This window comes from Cyprinodon variegatus, unplaced genomic scaffold (assembly GCF_000732505.1).
Source record: "Cyprinodon variegatus isolate N-32 unplaced genomic scaffold, C_variegatus-1.0 Scaffold1132, whole genome shotgun sequence".
Classification (NCBI taxonomy): Eukaryota; Metazoa; Chordata; class Actinopteri; order Cyprinodontiformes; family Cyprinodontidae; genus Cyprinodon; species Cyprinodon variegatus.
The window spans coordinates 86,055-106,352 of NW_015151585.1; the positions used below are offsets into that span (position 1 = coordinate 86,055).

At 36.9% G+C, this 20,298-nt stretch overlaps 2 protein-coding genes across 6 annotated transcripts in view; one reads left to right on the forward strand and one right to left on the reverse strand.

Annotated features, from left to right (window-relative positions):
* dennd4a (DENN/MADD domain containing 4A) overlaps positions 1-8,999 on the forward strand; it is a 28,020-nt gene extending 19,021 nt beyond the window's left edge. For all 4 annotated transcript variants that reach the window (XM_015400685.1, XM_015400686.1, XM_015400688.1 and 1 more), the window contains 10 exons: positions 495-605; positions 2,048-2,775; positions 2,881-3,100; positions 4,183-4,274; positions 4,366-4,541; positions 4,657-5,044; positions 5,920-6,037; positions 6,307-6,469; positions 6,566-6,630; positions 7,403-8,999. In XM_015400685.1, coding sequence (XP_015256171.1) covers positions 495-605; positions 2,048-2,775; positions 2,881-3,100; positions 4,183-4,274; positions 4,366-4,541; positions 4,657-5,044; positions 5,920-6,037; positions 6,307-6,469; positions 6,566-6,630; positions 7,403-7,539 — 2,198 coding nt within the window. In that variant the 3' untranslated portion in view covers positions 7,540-8,999. The remainder of the gene's footprint in view (positions 1-494; positions 606-2,047; positions 2,776-2,880; positions 3,101-4,182; positions 4,275-4,365; positions 4,542-4,656; positions 5,045-5,919; positions 6,038-6,306; positions 6,470-6,565; positions 6,631-7,402) is intronic.
* A 1,670-nt stretch (positions 9,000-10,669) lies between these two features.
* slc24a1 (solute carrier family 24 (sodium/potassium/calcium exchanger), member 1) lies at positions 10,670-18,321 on the reverse strand. Of its 2 annotated transcripts, none has more exons than XM_015400681.1 (9): positions 17,119-18,321; positions 15,478-15,537; positions 15,067-15,175; positions 13,041-13,121; positions 12,514-12,602; positions 12,066-12,338; positions 11,881-11,970; positions 11,347-11,513; positions 10,670-11,251 (listed from the first exon to the last, which is right to left on the reverse strand). In XM_015400681.1, exons 1-9 carry the CDS (start codon positions 18,178-18,180, stop codon positions 11,002-11,004), a joined length of 2,181 nt encoding a protein of 726 aa, XP_015256167.1. In that variant the 5' UTR covers positions 18,181-18,321; the 3' UTR covers positions 10,670-11,001. The 2 variants fall into 2 exon arrangements, with proteins under 2 accessions (XP_015256167.1, XP_015256166.1); XM_015400680.1 differs by having other exon boundaries at positions 12,448-12,602.
* Between the last annotated feature and the right edge of the window lie 1,977 nt (positions 18,322-20,298).

Sequence of the window (20,298 nt, forward strand, 5' to 3'; positions counted from 1 at the left end):
AAATGACGTTGCTACAAATTTTGTTATACTTTTATTCATGCACTGAAAATATGCAGTTACAATTACTGTAGCATCTATAGATCTATATTATTGTTTTAAAATAATAAAATTTTATAATAATATTTTTACCTTTTATATATCTTTCCTCCTCAACATTTGAATAAAACTAACTCATTAAAAAAAGTGAAGGAAATCTATTTAGTCTTTTGTTTTTCCCCTTCATGCTGACCTTGTAAGTGTGGTGCAAGTTTTAAAAGACTATTCCCTTTTTGCTTCTCTTGCTTTTCTATTCTGGGGGTGCTGTGCTGTAAGCTTGGGGCAATGTCAGTACTTGCTTTTGAAGAGAACTCCTGTGATCATTTTTCTCTTTATAAGCATCCTTAAACATAGTTGGATGATTCAATGCACGGAGCTTGTTCTAAAAGAAAGAAACTGTAAGAAAAATTACATAAGCCAGAATGACTTTAGGGATTAAAGCATGCTCTTTTCTTTAGGTGGACAGTCTGATCAAGGCTACGATTCCTTGTCGAAAGAGGAGGAGAGGCTGTGCAACCGAGAGAGTGATAACTCTGCACCAGTAGAAGAAAAAGGACCAAAGCAGCCCAGTGAGTATAGGGGAGGATGATACCTCAGGTCTTTCCCACTTCGTAATCTGTTCTAGAGAAATGAGTCATGGCGAACAGGAAAATGAGTACTTTGTCTTTAAAAGCAGGGGAATGAAATCATAGTGTGGGTGTAATGTTCTCTCCTCCATCCATTTGCTGTTATATCTCGATGTTTTTCTTCTTTAATAGTCTTTAGATATGGGTGGTGTTATGTAAGCTGGTGACTTGTGTAAGAGGAAAACTGTCCCAGTGTTGTTTGGTAGTCCTCATTAATCATTCAGACTTTTTATCAGAGGAATTTTTCCTTCTCACTTAAGTAACCATACATTACAGAAACCCTGATAATTTAAAGTAAATTGTATAACCATCGCTATTTTCTTTTAAAACAAAAATTGATTAATTAAAATTTGTGCAATAGCCTTTGATAATACAGATTTAAATTCTGCAAAATGATTGCATCTCATCTTTAGCATGCTCATGTAAGACAACATCGTCCTCCATCAACAAAGGAAAACTAACCGAGTCTTTTTCTTAGTCCCCAAGGAAAATTCATCTCTGCAACAAATTGGATGAATTTGCAATTTGGTAAATTATTTTTGTTTGAATTGCAACTGAAACATTAAATGTTTTTTTCTTTGCAGCTAGGACAGTGCTGAGGATTCTCAGAAAGATGGCTGTTATTCATTGCACAATTTTTTCAGATGTATTCCCTATTAAATATCACTAGATCATGACAACAAACACACAAGGAGATCTACAGAATATCAATGTTTTGCAAGAAATGGCATTATGATGTTTTACCAAATGTTTAGAACTACATTTAGCCATAACGATCCAATTGTTCTCGGCACATGGAGGTTTTTCTTGGAAATTTGCCTCTTTAGAAGATCTTAGATGCATATGAGAACACGTTCAGGTAGAAGTGCTACTTCAGTGCAGGGAAATTCTGCTGTACACATCTATTCGGTCTGTGCACTTCTGGACAATTGTGCGCTAAACAGATGGGTTCAATCTAATGCTCTTAAGCATAATGGATCTGAGGGTTATCAGTGGGATCATTAATCACTTTTAAAATCTAACAGTTTGATGATACAGAGAAACCCTGTTTTTGAGGATTGCATTGATGGTTTTATGTCTGTTGCACTGTCAGTAATCTGTTATAACAAAAATACTTGAAATTTGAAAGAAGATTTCTCTTTTTATCATCTTTCATTTATCCATTTAGCTAATTCTGGGCAAGGCTAAATATGAGCAAACAGGGGTGTTGTTTGTACATGACTATTTCCATCCCCACTGCTTGAACTTAAATCACAAAATGCTTCTTTTATAGAATATTCTTCTTATCAGAGAAATTTCTTCATATAATCTGAAGCATGCTTATGCAGCCTCTCATTGACCTAAATGTTTTAAAACTTATGTTTTTTTGTTTTTTTCCATAACAGACGGTGGCACCAGGGTTGTTTCCAGGTCAAATGAAACGCTGCCTTTTCCAGTGTTACCAAAGAAAGAAAGGCCCAAATCTCTGGACTTGTCTGGTGGACAAGGGTTAGTGATGCTCAGCATCCCTGTTCTTGGCTCAACCAAGCTGCATCATCTAGCTGCTGACAGACTACACGGCGTTGAAGAAGAGAATACAGCCACTGACAAGCAACAATCTGCCAGAAAGAGACAGACGGATATAGAGCCTTTGTCAGAGATGGGGACAGCAGGAACAGAGCAGCAGTGTGACCCCAGCAAGCCCAGAACACCCCCTGCTGAAGAGACTGAAATGCTCATAAATAACAGCATCAGCCCTTTGAACAGCCGCTCACCCAGTATGGAACTGCAGAACTCCTCAAGCCCGCTGTTTCGCTCCATCTCACCAGCTCACACCTCCCCTCAGTCCTCCACGCTCACCCGCTCCAACACACACCTCTCACTCCCTGTGAGGTCCAAGGAAAGGCTGAAGCCGTCGCCATCTCTTCCTCTGGGCATGTGTAACAAAGATAGACCTTCTTCCTTAGCTTTACCACCCTCACCTAGTCCCTCCAACTCGTCGTTCTCCATGGACTCGCTGTTGACTCCAACTCTGGATATCTTCAAGAGTAGCTTCATATCAGCAGGAAAGGGTGTAGCTGAGAAGGCCAGTCGCCTCTACTCTCGTTTGTCCTCACAAACATCATTAACACAGGTAGCAATTTACAACAACCATGTGTAACACCATGCTGATAGCCGATATCTGAGATTGTTTTTGGTGACCAATTTGACAAGATTTTGTTTTCTTTTTTTTCTGCAGGATGGGAACAGTGATCGTATGAGTGTTTCCTCGCTGACCTCAGCTGAGCTAGAATGCTCTTCTTTGCTGGATAATGACTCCTGCCTGGATCCTCACGGCTTTACTTCACCTCAACATGGGAGCATGACACGGGTCAGGAGAAGCCCTGCTGCAGGTCACCAAAACAACCTAAGCAGCCCCAGCAGCCCCAACAGAGTGTTCAGACATAACTCCTTCTCCGGTTGGTTGAACATTGTATTATCTTTCTGCGCAGTCTGTACTGTTGCCATCAAGTGCTTAGATATGTTGAAAATGTATTCATCAGCATTGTTCTTTTTATTAAAACAAAAATGCATCTAAATCTGACCTCCAACTGGTAGAAAGGTATTGGCATTGGTAAGATTTGAGTGCTGTTCTATTGAAAACTAGGCCAACAGGCAGGAGGTTGGATCCAGTGCGGAGGCTTTTTGGCAACTAGCTGCAGGCTCCTAAGCTAGACACGTGAATATACATTCACATGCACACACCAAATCGTGAGACAGGCATTTACTTAACCTGGACCAGAAAAACAAAAAACTGATCCATTCTTGACCTAAATGGAAAGTTCAAGCCTCAATAAATGCACCACAATGTTTCACATATGATGTGAATGAAAGAAAATTCTCAAATATAAGTTATTTTAGTAGGATGGACAGGTTAAGCTGTAGCTAGAATCCATCTTTTTAAGGTTTCTAGTCTTGTTATTGGTCCAGCTGCAGCGTCTGGTTGTTGCTCTGCTTTGTTTGTCCTCTGGAATGAAGAACAAGAGGTGTGCTGATGTGCTACTGATGCTACTTTAAATATTTAAGACCCAAGATTAGCTCAAATTCAATATTTATTTATCTAGTTTCTATAAAAACATTATTTTGGGGGGCTGGCATGGTGGAATGGGTACTTGCACAAATCAGGAGTCATTAGAAAAACTGATCCACTGAAAGCACCAATATTACTTTATCATTTTATCATATTACCATTTCTTAATGAATCTTGTGAAAGAGATCTATGCAAGTATAATCAGGTCATTGCATGGTACAAAGTGGGAGTCTCTGACCAAATCTGAAGCTCCTTTCAGTCTTTCCTGTGCTTCATTTTCTGAAACTGTGTCAAATGGCTGGTGGCTACTTGGTAGAAGCTGCTCAACTTCTATATATCAATCCAAAAGTTAGGATAAATAAGTCATAATAAATAAATAATGTATAAATAAATAACAGCATTTTAGAGAATATGACAGCTTGTTAAACCAAAGTTCAATTTTTACTTAAAAGTGTTTTTCATTGTCTCTAGGTGGTTTAGCACTTCTTTCTAAAGGTCCACGCACTCCAGATTCTTCTCCTGATGTGGGTCGCTTCCAGCCCAGTCCTAATTACACCATGGAGGTATGATACTTACAGATCCTAAACTTCATGACATTTCTCAGGCGGATTTGATTTGTAATTTCTGCCTCCTCCTGATAATGAATTTTCCTAGGTGCTGATGTCGAGCTGTTCACTTTGTAAGACATGTGACTGTCTGGTGTATGATGAAGAGATCATGTCAGGCTGGACAGCAGATGACTCAAACCTCAACAGCACCTGTCCCTTCTGTGGCACTGCCTTCCTGCCTTTCCTTAATATAATAATCCAAGATCTTAGACCACAAAATAGGTAACATATTTTCAGTGCTATGAATTTCTTTTTCTTTTTTTTTCATCATAAAAAGCCCCAGCTGTGAATTAAAGGGCCGTTTAACCCCATGACCTTTTAAACGGATTCATTCCAGGTCATCTAAGTGGAGTAATCCTGTTAAAGAGGAGGACACGTCTGCGCCGCTCAGCCCTGAGGCTAAAATGTCTGAGGCAGCTCAGCCATCTGCAGCTCCTGCACTGGAGCAGGAGAGCAGCTGGAGTGTTCACAATGACACGCCAGTCTTGGCACGAGAATCAGCTCCTGATCCGGTGACAGTGCCATACCTGAGCCCCCTGGTTCTCTGGAAGGAGCTGGAGAGCCTGCTGGTGAACGAGGGAGAACAGGCCATCTCCTCCCCAAGCATTGTCGACCAACATCCCATCGTCTTCTGGAACCTTGTGTGGTACTTCAAACGGTTGGAGCTACCGAGTAACCTGCCGGCTCTTATTCTGGCCTCCCAACAGCACAGCCATGATGACCAGGTAGATATCAGTGCAGGTCTGGCAGCTATAGCCAATTCTTATATTGATACAGTATCTCTTTAACAATTGGAAGTGCTGTTTTAATGCTACACCTGCCAGCACTTGTAAAGCTAAACAAAAATGTGTTAAAGGTATAGAGTATAAACCTTTGCTGTTCCTTAAGAATATAAAGAGAATAACGTCTACATGACCAAATTTAATGGTTGTGTTTGGCGCCTTCTAGTGTTAGTTAGAGGCAAATATTGGTCAAAACAATGTGAAATGAGAAGCCAGCTCTGGGCCCTTTTGCTAACACCTACCACCATTTTGTACTCAAACATCACCATTTTGTCTCTTTCTGCTTACATTTCCTAACTAACTTCAAATGAACCCTTTTAAACCCATGAGTTAAATTCATCACCTATGACTATTTTTTATTATAGGTATCTTAATTGAATTGTGAAGATCTCAAACTTAAATTTATTCACACTATTTCTTTTTTATTATAGGTATTTTTATTGAATTATGGAGATCTCGTGCATAAATGTATTCACCTTTTTACTTTTGTCTTCTTATGATCACAAACTGAGCCACAGGACCTTCATTAAATATCATATTAGAGAGTTTACATCAATTTAAAATAACTAAGTGACCACTGTATTTTCTTATAGTAGACTTTGAATCATTAATTAAAAATCCACATTAATCTACATAAGATAAGATTAGAATTAGCCCATAGTTAATATAGCCTCTCCCAAGATACAAAAGCTGTGCAGGAAAGAACTAAAAATGCAATATGATGAAGTCTAAAATAGCCGACACACTTTAATATATTTAAACTCCACACATAAGATCCAACACCAAAACTATTAATCTTACACTTTGCTTCCCTCTAGACTCCCCAGACTGCTGCATCCGAGGACGGCAAGCAGGTGTTGGTGAGGATTATGTGGGACAACTTGAAGCTGCACAAAGATAGAGTTCAACCATGCTACGTTTTGTGGAATACACACTGTAAGTCGATTTCTGCATATCTCTGTTACTCTGTATTACAATGCAAATGTCCAAATGTCCACTAATATCACAAATAAGTTTTGCTTTAAACAACATTTTGATGCATCCAAATAAAGTTGTCTGTGGTAAATCTGGGGCTTCATAAATAATTTAACTCATGACTCCTGCTAGTTCCACAGGCTTTGTCATTGCTGTCACATTTGACTTTGAGTGCTGGAGATGAATGATCCTTTGATCGAGCTGATGTTTAGTTGCTTCTGTTTTTGCAGGTGCCAACTCTTTGATCCGATCTGGGCTTTGTGAAGAAGGGCAGCTCTTCACCGTGGAACTGCTGCAGGGCTTTGTGAGGAGCATCAAGAAGAGCGATGTCTATCAGCCCATGAGCCAGATCATCCAGCTGCTGGGTCCTGAGTTGGGCTTCAAAAGACAGAGGTAGGAATGAAAGATGTTTTTTGTTGTTATAAACTGCCTTGAGAGGATGAATTTGGATGGAAAGTCTGAGAGTTTTTCTCTTCTCTACCTCAAAAGGAGCCTCTACAGGGATTTACTGTTTTTAACTCTGGTGGCTTTGGGGAAGAGCAACATTAACATCAGTAAGTCCACTCCTTTAATTCTTATTAGCACCACAAAAACCTTACATTTTTAGTTTAGTGAGCAGAAGCTTCAGGTTTTGATCTACAGTTAATTTTATATGTGTTCAAACTGCTTTAAATATTTCAGTTTATCACAGTAAAACTACTAACATCAGTTCCTATTATTTGAGATTTGTATGTTTATTCCAATAGAATACTTTTTCTTATATGGTTGTAACTGGATATTACCCAACACAAGTATTCTAAGGCTGTTGCCAAATATTTTAGCATCAGTTTAACAGATTTCCAATAAGAGCTGCAGAATGTTTGGCGCCAAGTGTTGAAGCCAATATTGCTTTTTCTTCCTCAATTTGAATCATTTAAACAACAAAATGACCACAACTGTTACACTGGTGTCAATTTTAACAACAACAAAAAAACTTCTATTAACAGATAAAACAAAATATTAACCATAGATGTTAAGTGGAAGGGGCACAAAAGCAAGCTTTTCAAGTCATCTCAAAGCGTAGTTTCAGAATAAAATAATGAACCGGCAAACACATGCATGTATCGGCCATTGTAGGGAAAAAAAAAAACAATATTAACCCAAATCAGTCAGCCGTTGTATTATCCTATCTCAAATGTTAACATGACAAAATGTAATTGCTAGGCTGCCTACATAACTTAAATTGTTGTGGTATTACGCATAGCTTTATTTTGTTTTGCATCTTGCAAGGTGAGTTATAAAGTTTCTTACATCGTCAGATAAAATGTTTTTGTTTTCTCTTTCCAGATGCGTTTGACCGTGAGTACAAGTTGGCCTATGATCGCCTCACCCCCAACCAAGTTAAACTGACCCACAACTGTGACAGGCCCCCTGGCGCTGGGGTCATGGAGTGCAGGAGGACATTTGGAGAGCCCACTTTGTAAAAATTGTCATATATATATTATGAATTCTACCACAATCACTGCTGCTGTTTTGTTGGACCGCTCTTCACACTCAGGACCAGCTCACCTGACTTGAGGATGGAGCTCTTAGTAAGCACAATGGAATAATCACCCCTTGATGCAAAGCAACTGCCATGAGTTTCTTGTTCTCTTAGAGCTGAGAGGTATGAAGGCCTTGAGTTTGTAAGTATTTAGAGGAAATCCACCTTATTTTGAATATTAACATGTTTGTACAGTTGTTACACAGATTCTTTTTGGCTTTATTCACGTTAAAACTGAATAAGTAGGTAAATGTGAGCATTAGGTTACATTGTGAAATGGTTCTCAGTGGTCCTGGTGACCCTATTTGGACTGTTGTTGCTTTTAGATGTTCATCATTTTACAAAGCACTTTGGCAGGATGCACTGGGTTGTCTTTGTTATATAACTCAGCATTCCTGCAGCCAAAGCTATAAAGTTGCACTTCATTTAGCATTAGCAGGAGCTGCCGTACTGACATTTCATTTGGATTCATTTAATAAAACTAAATATATCTCTGCTAACATGCATTCTGTAAAACTGTCATTGTCAAGCTCATTTATCTAGTTACATAAACCAGATGATAATACCAATGCTAGCTTGGAAACAAGGTAAAAATGAACTAACACATATCTAGAGTCTTTGTTCTGAGACTTATTAGGGAATATTATCTGTTGGTTTCCAAGCCAGTGTGTAGTATCTGACCTTAAAAAGGAGATGTGCTTTTAAACTGTGTAATCAAACTAAAAGTGGAGAATTTTATTATTTTCTTTAACAATGTTTTTTTTCTACAGAGGCTTTATCAGACGCAGTTCTAGATACCTGTAAATATACAGAACGTTTGTATTTTGTATGCTTTGTTTCTGTTGTTTTGGATACTTGGGCAGCTGTGCACTGTTTATTGTGAAGTACAGATAAAAAAAAAAGGTTTTAAACCTCTACAACTTTGAACATGATGCCAGCAAAAGATTTTTTGCACTGCAGTCAACACCTAAAATTTACAGCATACAGCTCTGATCTGCCTTGTCTCCATCTTATTTTAATTTGAAGCGCAGAACTTCCGCCTTTTTAAAGGGTGTTAAAATGGAAGCTGAGAAAAAAAGAAAAAGAAAAAATAAACATAGACTTTTTATTTAGCTTTGCAATCACGTCTGATGATACTATGCTGGATGGACCGAGGCTTCGTGCTTGGATCAAACACCAAACTCACAGCGTGTATATCTGCATTATGACCACCTCGTAAGTGTCTGAAAACCAATGATGACCAAAATGTAATGTTATGTCTTATGTGTTGTTTACACTAACTGTGAATTTTAACAATGTTTCTGAATTATTATTTATTGTTTGTAACACAACTACTAATTTGTATGGTTTTTACATATATAAAAGAAATTCTTCCCTGAGCAGATGTATACTTTGTCTTCATTTATGAATAAACACCTTAACCAAGTGGGTTTCAGGTTTCCTTATTCCTCAAACGAAGCTGATTAAAAAATAAAAATAAACCTTCACACTAGTCATTTCGTAAAGCAGAACTTGTTTTAAGTATTGCTTATATCACAGATCCAACTGTTTACTATTTTTTTAAATTAGAAAACATATGTGTGTATGTGTATTAATTAACAGCCCATGGTTATTGAAACCCTGGTTAATATTTTAAAGGCCCCTTTTTGGCCTAGAGGAAAACGCTTAGTTTTCTGTAATATTTAACAAGGTTAGAAATGAGTCATCTGCAATGATCTCACAAAAGTTCCTGGTTACCATCCTGAGAGGTAAACAATGTGTAACTATGGAAACACAGGCAGAGGTATCACAAACAAGCAAACACTAAAAGCACAGATGGAATGAGACATTTTATAATTTTGTTGTCACAATAAGTGTGGATCAGACGCTGCACCACAAAGATGCTCTGGGAGTCTTAAAATAACATCATAATCCTAAATATTTTTCTTTAAATTTGAATAGGGAACTGAATTAGAAGAATAATAAATGAGGCTACATTCATGGTTTGAAGCAAAATATGTTCATGATAATAAAAGCAGCTTCATTAATGTATTATATTTCAAAGCACTATTTTTTTTTTACAAGTATTCAGTGCAGTATCATGAAAGCCCTGCTGGGGGCGTTTAGATAACTATCTGTTATCTCCCTGAGTGCATCTTGTTGGTTGGACTGCATCAATGATATTTCAAATCACAACTAAAGACTTATTTGTTTAAGATTGCTTATTCTGTTTAATATCAGTTTCCCTGTCTCATCTTTTGAATATTTTTAAAATGTTTGTTATTCTTTTTTCTAAACTTTGTTTCTGCTATTGTGTTTTTATCTTTTGTATGGCGACCTTGAGTTTCCAGACAGGCGCCTTTTAAATAAAATGTATTATTATTATTATTATTACTGGGGTGTCATTTACTGTATGTTTACTTATAGAAACATCTGGGTTTTGTGCAAAATCCACTCCCCAAACCTTCTTACTCCTTGAGCTGATGACTTTATAGCTATTTTATTGTGAAGGACTCTGAGATGTATAAATCTATGAAAAGTCCTTTATAAATAAAATCAATTTACTTTGTGTTTATTAGATTCAAAACAATTTTGCATTCATCAGTTTCACTTGACACAACATACAGATATTGGTTTAATATATGAAAAAACTTTTATTATTGCATGTCCTCTTCCTTTATTCATAACCAGTGTTGAACTAGAAAATAAGGGGAATACTCCAACAAATAGCAAAAATAACTTTAACAACTTTATTAAAAAGCAGATAATTAACTTGCCATGTAGATACAACCATGTATTATCACACCACATAATCCATACAGTTTAAAACGAGTGCTTCAGACTGTGTGCAATGAATGTAGTGTAAAGGGCATTGGGGTCTTCAGACATGATAAAGCGCTATATAAGTACAGATAATTTACCATTTTGTCATTTATAAAACCTTGATTCCTCTTCGCTACCAAAGTCAGTGCTTCCACAAAATCAAGATCTAAAGAGCTCTCTATGCATTTTAGAAAAAAACAAGGGTAAGGATGGCTAAACTCTGACAATTTCACAAAAAAACTTAAGATTATTATATATATTGGCTCACACCTAAAATTTCACCAAAAGAAACAGTCCTCCTTTGGAAGAGCCCTGAGATGAAATCACATGTTCTTTAAAACATATTCAAAGTCCAAAGGAAAGTCTTTGAAAATGGAAAAACTGGGACAGAGCTGTAAAGGTATTTTTAAACTAATGCCGTACTTTTACAGTTGTTAAAAGTATATCAAAGTATATCAATTCCAAAATTAGTTTCCTTGAGTTTTAATTTGCTTTTTTTAAAAGGAAGTTTTAATTTGTGTTTGCTTTGTCTTAAGAGCAATATTTACTTCCCCCCTCGATGGGAAAGTGTTTGTTGTGAGAAAGGCTTGTGTTTGCAGTCTCAGATGGAAACAGGGCAGATGATGATCCGATCTTCCAGCATAACACTCAACACCAGGAAGATAAAGTAGAGGAGAAACATGGTGAAACCCAGCACCTTATTCATCTTCCATTTACAGGCTGCGATGGAGATGATGACAAAGAGGAGCATGAGGAAAAGCAGCACGATGGCACAGAAAAGCCCGTTGCTGCTGACAGCCACTGGAGCTAAGCCATGGATGAAAGAGTACATGAGCCATGGGATGGGTAGGCTGGTGGAAAAAAAAATATGTAAAGAAAATCCCTTTATGGCGGTGATCAGTAGATTTTTTTTATAATCCTGATCGATTAAACTATGAAACCTTACCCCATAGTGATGTCAAAGATGTTACTGCCTACAGAGCTGGACACTGCCATGTCTCCTAGGCCTTTACGGGCCACAATCACACTAGTGATGAGGTCTGGGATGGAGGTTCCTGCTGCCAGGATTGTCAGGCCCATAATCTCCTCGGAGATGCCGATGGTTTCTCCCACCTTAGAGACAAATCAGAGTTCCACAGAAAGAAGGAACACACTGCAAAAATGTCTTCAATTAAGTGTATTTAGCCTCAATTTGAGTAGGTAAATAAGAGGATTTGCCAATGGAAAGAGTATTTTTACTCTTAAAATTAGATAATATGCACTTGAAATAAGACAACGCAATATTTTTTTTTATTTCAAATGTAAATTATCTTGTTCCATTGTTCCATTAACTTCTCAATTCCCGAGAAAATGCACTTATTCTAAGAAAAAATGACTTATTGATACAAAAATTTTTTATAGTGCATAAAAGGAAGTGGAATTTGATTTCTCACATCAGCAACAGCTACTTTTCTAATACTAAAGCACTGCAATAACTGACCTGATGGGCCCACCACACCATGAGGTAGGAGAAGATAGCAATCCACATAATGGAGCCCAGAAAGGTGAATACAAAGAATTTTCTGGATTTCTGGTGATTAAAGTAAGTAATGTAAAGGCAAATTTATATACGATTGCATCATACCACAGCAGCACTCTGACATGTCTCTTCTTTATGTCTCTAACCTGGTTCCGAACATCAGGAACTGTGAGCCACAGAGGGAAGACTATGGGCAACAAGAAGAGGTAGGTGGCTTGTTTTCGAGGTGTGTCAGGCCACTGTAAAGACAGAGGGTCATCTTCTTTTTCCCCCTCTTCCTCCTCTTTATCCTCCTCCTTGTCCTCCTCTTCACTAGACTCATCGCTCTCCTCTTCGCTGTCATCTTCCTCGCTGTCATCTTCCTCACTGTCAGAATTGTCTGAGTCTTCGGATCCACCTTGTTCTGCTGGCACGTCATCCTGCAGATTTGAGAACGTGATGGAGCCGGTATATGACACAAAGAAAAACATTTGTTTGCCAAAAGATGACCTGAAACGAATAGTGATACCCCTGTACTTCGACTCTTACATAGACAGGTATCAAAGACTGACTTCTGGGTTTTTTGAAAGCCAGCAGGTCATGGGTGGGGAGTACCTTCTTTTCTTCTGGCTGCTCCTTCTTTTCCGCATCTTTGGCTGGGGCAGCCTCTGGCTCTTTGGTCTCTTCAATTGTCCCACCTTTAGCTGTGAAGGATATCACAAACAAGCATTTTAGACAGAAGATCCTGTGTAGAAATTTAGTGGGCAAGGAATCTGATGAAGACAGAATGTTAGCAAACACAAGCTTCAAACAATTTTTGCATAAATATATCATTTTTACAGTAATGAAGGGAACACTGATGGCTTTTCTGACAAGAAATATTGGGAAGATCTAATGTATTTTTGCATTTTAATCCATCTAGCAGTTTGTGCCTTAAAGCATTGATAAGCAAAATTTGAATAAGAGTATCAAACATTATTGCTATGAGCATAAACACCTAAGACTTGACCTTTTAGATATTTTCAGCTGTCTCCCACAATTACCCTGGGGAAAATCCCTGCTGACTCCTCTATTTCATGCTAACATCCTCCGATCTTTCAAATATCAGTATTTCATAATCAGATCCTTCCTGTTCCTGTTACCTTCACTTTTGTCTTGGGGTTTGGACACTGACTTCCGTCTAGCCACATTGTTCAGCGTCTCAACCTTATCCTTAAATTTTCCTTTAAAACAAGCACAAATAAACAGTTGGAATGCATTAATAAGTCATGAGATATATAAATACTTTTACAGTTATTTATAAAAACACATATTTAGTCTTGTGGGAGCTAATGAAAGAGGCAGTGCAGGCCCCAAAAACCCTGCAGTTGTAAAAATGTTTTTCATAAAGGAGGAGATTGAATAATTGACTCATCTGGAAACAAGTGAATTAATCTTCATCGCTAAGAGTTCTTCCATTCTGGGAGAAAGGAGCAGATAGGCTAGAGATATTTTTTCAGATTTCAAATGTGTGACAAGATGTCTCCAAGAACAAGAAGTAAGAGAATGCAGCTGTGATTCAGATTGTGAAGACTCATTCAAAGGTAATAATTGTTCTTCTGGAGTCATGGATCATTTCCTGCTCTAGAGATAGAGCACTCTGGTGTGACTCCCATAAAACGACTGATGATAGACAGTACAAACTTCGCTTTTTACTTAAGTTGAAAATGTTTGCTATCAGCTTTGCACATCTTGTTTTTTCACACTCTGCTCCAATATATATATCAAGCTCAGTCTGACCGGATGGGAAAAGTCTGTGAATATTATGTTCAAATCTTGTCACAGATTTCCAAACGGTTTTGTTTTCATATTTAGATCAATTATCCAAACACCTGAATATGATTTGATCTAAAATAATGCCTTATAGTTCTGGTTCTATGATTGTTTGGGGTCTTTGCCCTTCTAAAAAAATGACCTTAGATTCATTTTTTCTGTTGCTAACAGGTTTTTTACCCCATACTGAGCTCCATTTATCTTCCCATAAATATTTACTATTATCCTTGAAAGCAGACCCAAAGCATGATTCAGAAATCATATTTTTTCCTGCAGGCTTTCTTCCTGTGTCCCATGATCCTTTTGAATTTGGATTAAAGGATTGAATATTTCTCAGTGGGATATTTTAAAGTTAGAAAAGTGTGTAATAAGTTAACCCTTCTTAAAGCATCTTTAGGACTTAACTGCTGAGTTGTCTGGTGTGTCCTGTTCAACTGCCCACTCAGACCTTGTATTCCTATTTCTATTTGTTTTTATACTTGCAAGTTGATGGATCATTCACTAATTAGTGAATGCATCAGCTTTTTAATCAGCATTAATAGAATTGAGACAGGTGAGTAAAATTGCAAAGTCAAATTTTCTTATTGTTGTATGTATAAAAATTTTAAAACTATGTATCTTTTTTGTTCCACTTAAAGGTATAATGGAGGATGTTCTTTTTCCAGGTGGATCATCAAAATAAGTGGTCTTCCTAATTGTCAAACATTCTGGTGATATGTTTACGTAAGGCCGTCCTATTGACTCATCCCAATTTTCCCTTACTGGTGGTGAGTCTAACATAATGGAAAAATTGAAAATCTTCCTTTGAAAACTAAGACTATATGGGCAATGCAAACAGCAACTTTTAAATAGAGCGTGCACGAGGTGAAATGGGCTTGTGCAAGCTCTCAAATGCACACAGGGTTGTGCATGTGCATTTTTTTTTTTTAAGTGGAGAGTATTTTCAAATATTTGCAAAAATCCTCCACTATACCTTCAAGTAAGATATTGTTTGCTTCTCTTACTTAAAATCCTAACAAAAATACAGAAATGGTTGAAATATAATATATAAAAAAATCAAGCTTGTCCCACTTATCACTGAGAAACTGTTCCAATATTTTTATTTATAGAGAAAGACATAATGTCAACCAATACATTATTTTACTTTATAGCATGGATCATCAATTGGCTTCTATATGCAGAAGGAGGTATTTATCTGCTTAGTATCAATCTGTAATTAGAGATGACTGCATACGGGACAGCTTGTTAATCCATTCCATGATGGGCAGAACACACCACACGGGAAGTCAGGATAAACATTGCTGTTATGCAGCTATCCATCATAAGATGCATCAGTGGCATAAATATGGTACTTACCATCTCCCAGAGGGTCTAATGTGTGAATCATGAGCTGGAAGATGGTGTTTCGCATGGTGCTGTTGTGTAAAGAAGCAGAACTTCCCCCTCGCTGAAGGGATGGCTTCAGCTAGAGAAAAAGATGGCTGAGTTCATGACAGCTACTCACTATACAGACACGGCTCATCACTGTTAGTCATTTTCAAATGGAAGTCAGGGAGCTTTTAAACAACAATAGTTCAATGATAGATCAGCAGATGCAATGAGGCTTGATAGAGGGAGAACACAAACATATAAACTCAAAATGCAAAAGAACAGTCACAACACAATCAGTACTGTGACATCTGGGAGTTAGATGTCCATCTCATGTTGGCGCTGGTCGAATGGCGTATTGTTTCTTCTTCTTTTTTTTTTATTTATTTTTTTTTTTACCTTTAACCGATTCTTGTCCTCTGGAGCAGGAGGGGCATTATCTTCACCTTCCCCATTTGTCTGCATGCAACAATGTTTTTTTTCAGTGATAATCATTCAAAGTATTTCATTGTTTCATTTTGGTAGAATTCATATATCAGTATAAGTTACAATATAATTCTATGCATTATGGTTTCACATATTGCACACACTTCTGGTCTTGCTGGTGAAAATCTACTGGATTATCAAACATATATCATGCATGCCCTGTTAGGCTCATAAATGAACCTGTCCTTGTTTTATCAATAAGTAAATTCCAGTAAATTCCACATTACAATTTAAAGTTGACACTACCTAGCAATGATAGCATATGCCATACAACCAAAGTTTTCAATAATAAGTAAGTATAATTTCAAAAATGGAATAAAAATCAGAGAATTTAAACATTCCAAGGCTTAGAAGAATGCATGTTGGTCCTATGGCTGGTACAGAGCTGCAGAGTCTAACAGGATTAGTTTGATGTGGCTGACTAACTTTGGTTTGCACAGACCAACTGTTTGCAGCACTAGTTTCAGTTTTTAAATGTTTGCATCATTAATACATGAAGAAAATCTCACAGGAAACAACAAATGCTGATACTATATATATATATATATATATATATATATATATATATNTATATATATATATATATATATATATATATATATATATGGACTGCAACATAAAAAACTTAGCATGGTTGTTAGATGATGGATTGGGTTCCGAAAAAGTTAAAAAAATTGATGGATTGGGGTTTTTCTGAGCCCCATTTATTCAGTTCATCAATTTTGAGCATAAGGTACACAGACATAATGAGTCTGGTAATGAGAGCCATAAGTGCATTACTATAAAAAATACATTTGTGATTTTTTCCTGAGATTTATTTATGTGATTACTTAATTTAGAATGTCCTACATACATATAAAAATTTAAATATATCAATAGCTATAGAAATATCCCAAGAAAGGCTAAATCATATGAATCCATGTAAAAATAATAATGTAAAACTTAAATGCATTAGATTTTAAACGGATATCTAATCGTTTGTGTATTTACTTGATTATTTTACATTTCCCATTTCATTGTTCTATCAAGAAATAATTCAAACATACACTATTGGGCGATCACACAGGCCCTAACATCTGATTGGTTAACCTGAAAACTAATTTAAATGCACAACCAATCACCCTGCCTACACCAGTGTTAATGTGGCTGACTGACTATGCTTGGCTAGAAACACAAGTGATTAAGGAGGCACTGTAAAACTGCCTAAAAAAACAATTAGATAAATATTAGAAAGAGTAAAGGATTAAAACATGTAATAAACTTAAATCCTGAATGCAAATTTCCATGTTTAATGATTGAATTATGCATTTCTTTGTTATTGAAATTAACTAAATGTATATTATTATTTATTTATTATTCAATTTAAAGTTCTTATCAAATCATTATTTTTTTAAAGAATTGAATGGAAAGAAAAAATCTGTATGTGTTGTACAGTAGCAATTTTGAAAATGTGAATAAGTTTAACCATGAATAAAATTAGAGCAAAAATTAATCAGAGTCACTGAGTTATCCAGAATATCAGAAATAAAACTGTTTCATCAAATGGCTGCTTACCTTCTCAGGTTCCTCCACAGCAATAACCTTCACAATGCTCTTGTGTTTGTGGAGCTGGGTCTTGAATTCTCGCTCTAATTGTACGTTGAATTTCATGAAGACAACATAGAGACTGTAACATGCCACCAGCATCATGCTCTCCCACCACATTATCACATTGTCCAAGAAGAAGATGATCAGTAAGATGAGGTCGAGTATGTAAAATGAGACGTCTCTGAAAAGGGGCCACCAGGTTAGGTGGAGAATCTCTCGAGAAAACAAAGCGCACATCCCAATTACGAACAAAATGTTAAAAACTGCTGAGCCGACAATTGTGCCGATTCCAATGTTGCTGTGGGCGATGAAGACTCCTATCAAGGAGGTGAATAGTTCAGGTGCAGAGCCTCCGGCAGCCATGAAGGTGGCTCCTGCTACATCATCAGAGATGGCGAGCTTGTCTGTGATTACCCCCAGTGCAGGCACAAAGAACTCATCACAGACAATCGCGAGGGAGACAAACATGTACATCATCCCTAAAATGTGAAGGATCACCCATCCTCGTCTGCGATCTTCGATAGAGAAGATATCTTCAGGGTATTCCCCTTTAACATGAGGAGCTTCACCAGGTGGAGCTGGGGAGGCGGTTGTAGTTGGTGGAGCTGGAACAGGTGTTGGTGTCACCAAAGGAGGTTCAGGGGCCACATAGATGCAATGCACAATAGTCCGGTTTGTGGTTGGTAATAGTGGAGATTCTGTGGAAGTGGGTGGCTTAGTTGCATCAGTATCTGTATTTTTAACCATACCCTTGTCAGTATGAGGAATCACATGGGTTGATGTTGTTTGATCTGTACGCTCTAATTCAGGTTCAACAGTAAAAGGTTCCTCCAACCCTCCAGTTTCTGCCGGGGCCTCCTCTACACCCTCTGTCGAACCCTCTCCAAAATCGTCTCCGATCTGAGCCACTGACATGGGTTGTTGCAGTCTGGCACTGATGGTGAGCTGATAGAGGGTGCAAAGGAAAACCCCGGAGAGGAGAAACAGAACCCGGCTCAGCTGGAGCCGCTTCCTTCTTGTACAATGCATCGTCCTCCAAAGCAGCGTCTCTGATGGCTAGGTTGAATTAAGCAGCATAAATAAGCTTTGGTAGAGTCCAGCTCTGTCCCCAGCAGACCATGGGGTAGAAGAATACAGAACTTTGATAGAGGGGTTCATGTCACATCATCGTGCTTTTGGATAACCCAACCTGTTGTAAACTGAAGAATACACCAAAGTTAAAAGTAAGCTATATCAGAGAAGCACTCCTTAAAATATTACCAGTCATTTACCGGTATGTCTAAAAATGGGATTCTTAAAGAGAGAACAATATTTCTATAGTAAAGAACAAATAAGGTTTTAATAGCTGCAGAGTAAATCAGTGTTAGCAGATACAATGATGCAATAAGGAGCTAGGGTAATTTTTTTGTCAAGATATCCATGGAGAAAAAACCCCCAAAAGGAAATAATTACACAGACTTACCTTAATTGATGTATCAAGTCAATGGCACCAAAACCCAATTAAGCTTTTCCAAACTAAATGTACACACACAGTCAACAGCTATTGCCCACTGACCAAAGGCTTATGTAGGACGCGGAGCGAGTCTTCATAATGGATCAGCATAATACCCAACACCTGAAGTCTTCTAAGAGGATTAGTTGCATTGTCTCACTCTCACTTTGCAAATGTAACCATAGCATTGATCTATATAATGTAAAGTTAAGGTTTGGCCTCAAGGTGTCATTTTACATAAGCGAAGCGCTTAAAAAATAAAGAGTTTACATCTTGAAACTTTAACCCCAAAATCTAGTAGCTTTTTTCTTTTCCAGGGTGACTTTTTATTTTAGAAAAAATAACTTTATTTAGACAGTTGTGTTTTTTAATTGTTTTGGCTCCTTGTTTAAGTTGACTTCTTATGTACAGATCTAATAAATTTATAGGCAAGATAGCAATCAATTGTTTTTTAGATTTGCCTCCTTCATCACAACAAAAAAGTACAACATATTGACAGAAACAAAACTAACGAGGAACACAGCTTAAGGGTCTTCGTGTAGAAGTAAACAGGCATTTTGTGCTGGATTTGTATTACTAGCCTTTCTTAATCTGAAATTCAGCTTTGAATTTTCCTTTTATAAGTCATGATAGTGCAGCTACAGACCATGCCCCATGTTTACTACTAAATCTGAGTGATGTCCATATGGCCTTAAAATAAGTTTGGTTGCACCAAAGCCAGACTATATTTGCAATGCTCACATAAAAGCAATTTATGACCTTATAGTTTATAGGTCATAGTCCAAGCTAAAACCCCAAAATGAAACAATTACACAGACTTACCTTAATTCTAAGGTAAGTCTGTGTAATTGTAAACTAAGATAAGTCTATTCTATTATATTCCTCTATTCTAAAATAAGATTTTTCATGGCCCATAGATAACATAAAAAAGAAGGACTTAATCTTCTTTATCTAGATACTCTGATTTTATGCAGACAAAAATAAGACTAGGGACATTTCTAAATACCTACACAGAAAGCATGGATTGGCCCATTTTAAGCCCAGCCTAGTTTCAAAGTTAACCAAAGATTATTTTTGTAACTGCACCTTGAATGATAATGAAAACAAAAATAAAATTGCATGAAACACAGAAAAGTAGAAACATATTTTAATGTTGTAGAAAAAGGCTCATTTATTTGTATATTCATAAATTCAATGAACCACCTTGGTATCAATATCTAAAGTAAAAAAAACAAAACCACACATATTCATATAAATGATATAATTGGTCTCAGTTTATGTCACAGATCAAAATATGACTTGTTTAAAAACATTCATAAAAATCTATAAGTTGTGCTGCTTAGACTTGAGTAGATATCAGTGTTGTACGCCTTATAGAGAAAAATAAGAAACATTTAAAGTAGATGTAAACAAACCCTAAATCCATCTTTTCTAAGAAAGAAAATAGATTTTTTTCAGTCTTTCTCTACTGATAAACATTTTATGCAATTTAATATATAGGCTATAAAGTCAAAAAACCGTTATGGTTTTTCATCCGACGGTGAAAAGAAAACATTAAGTAAAACAGAGCAGCAAAAAGACAGATATATATAATAATACAAATCCTTTTTATATTTCAATATACAAATTTTATTGCCATTTTAAAATCTGAAATC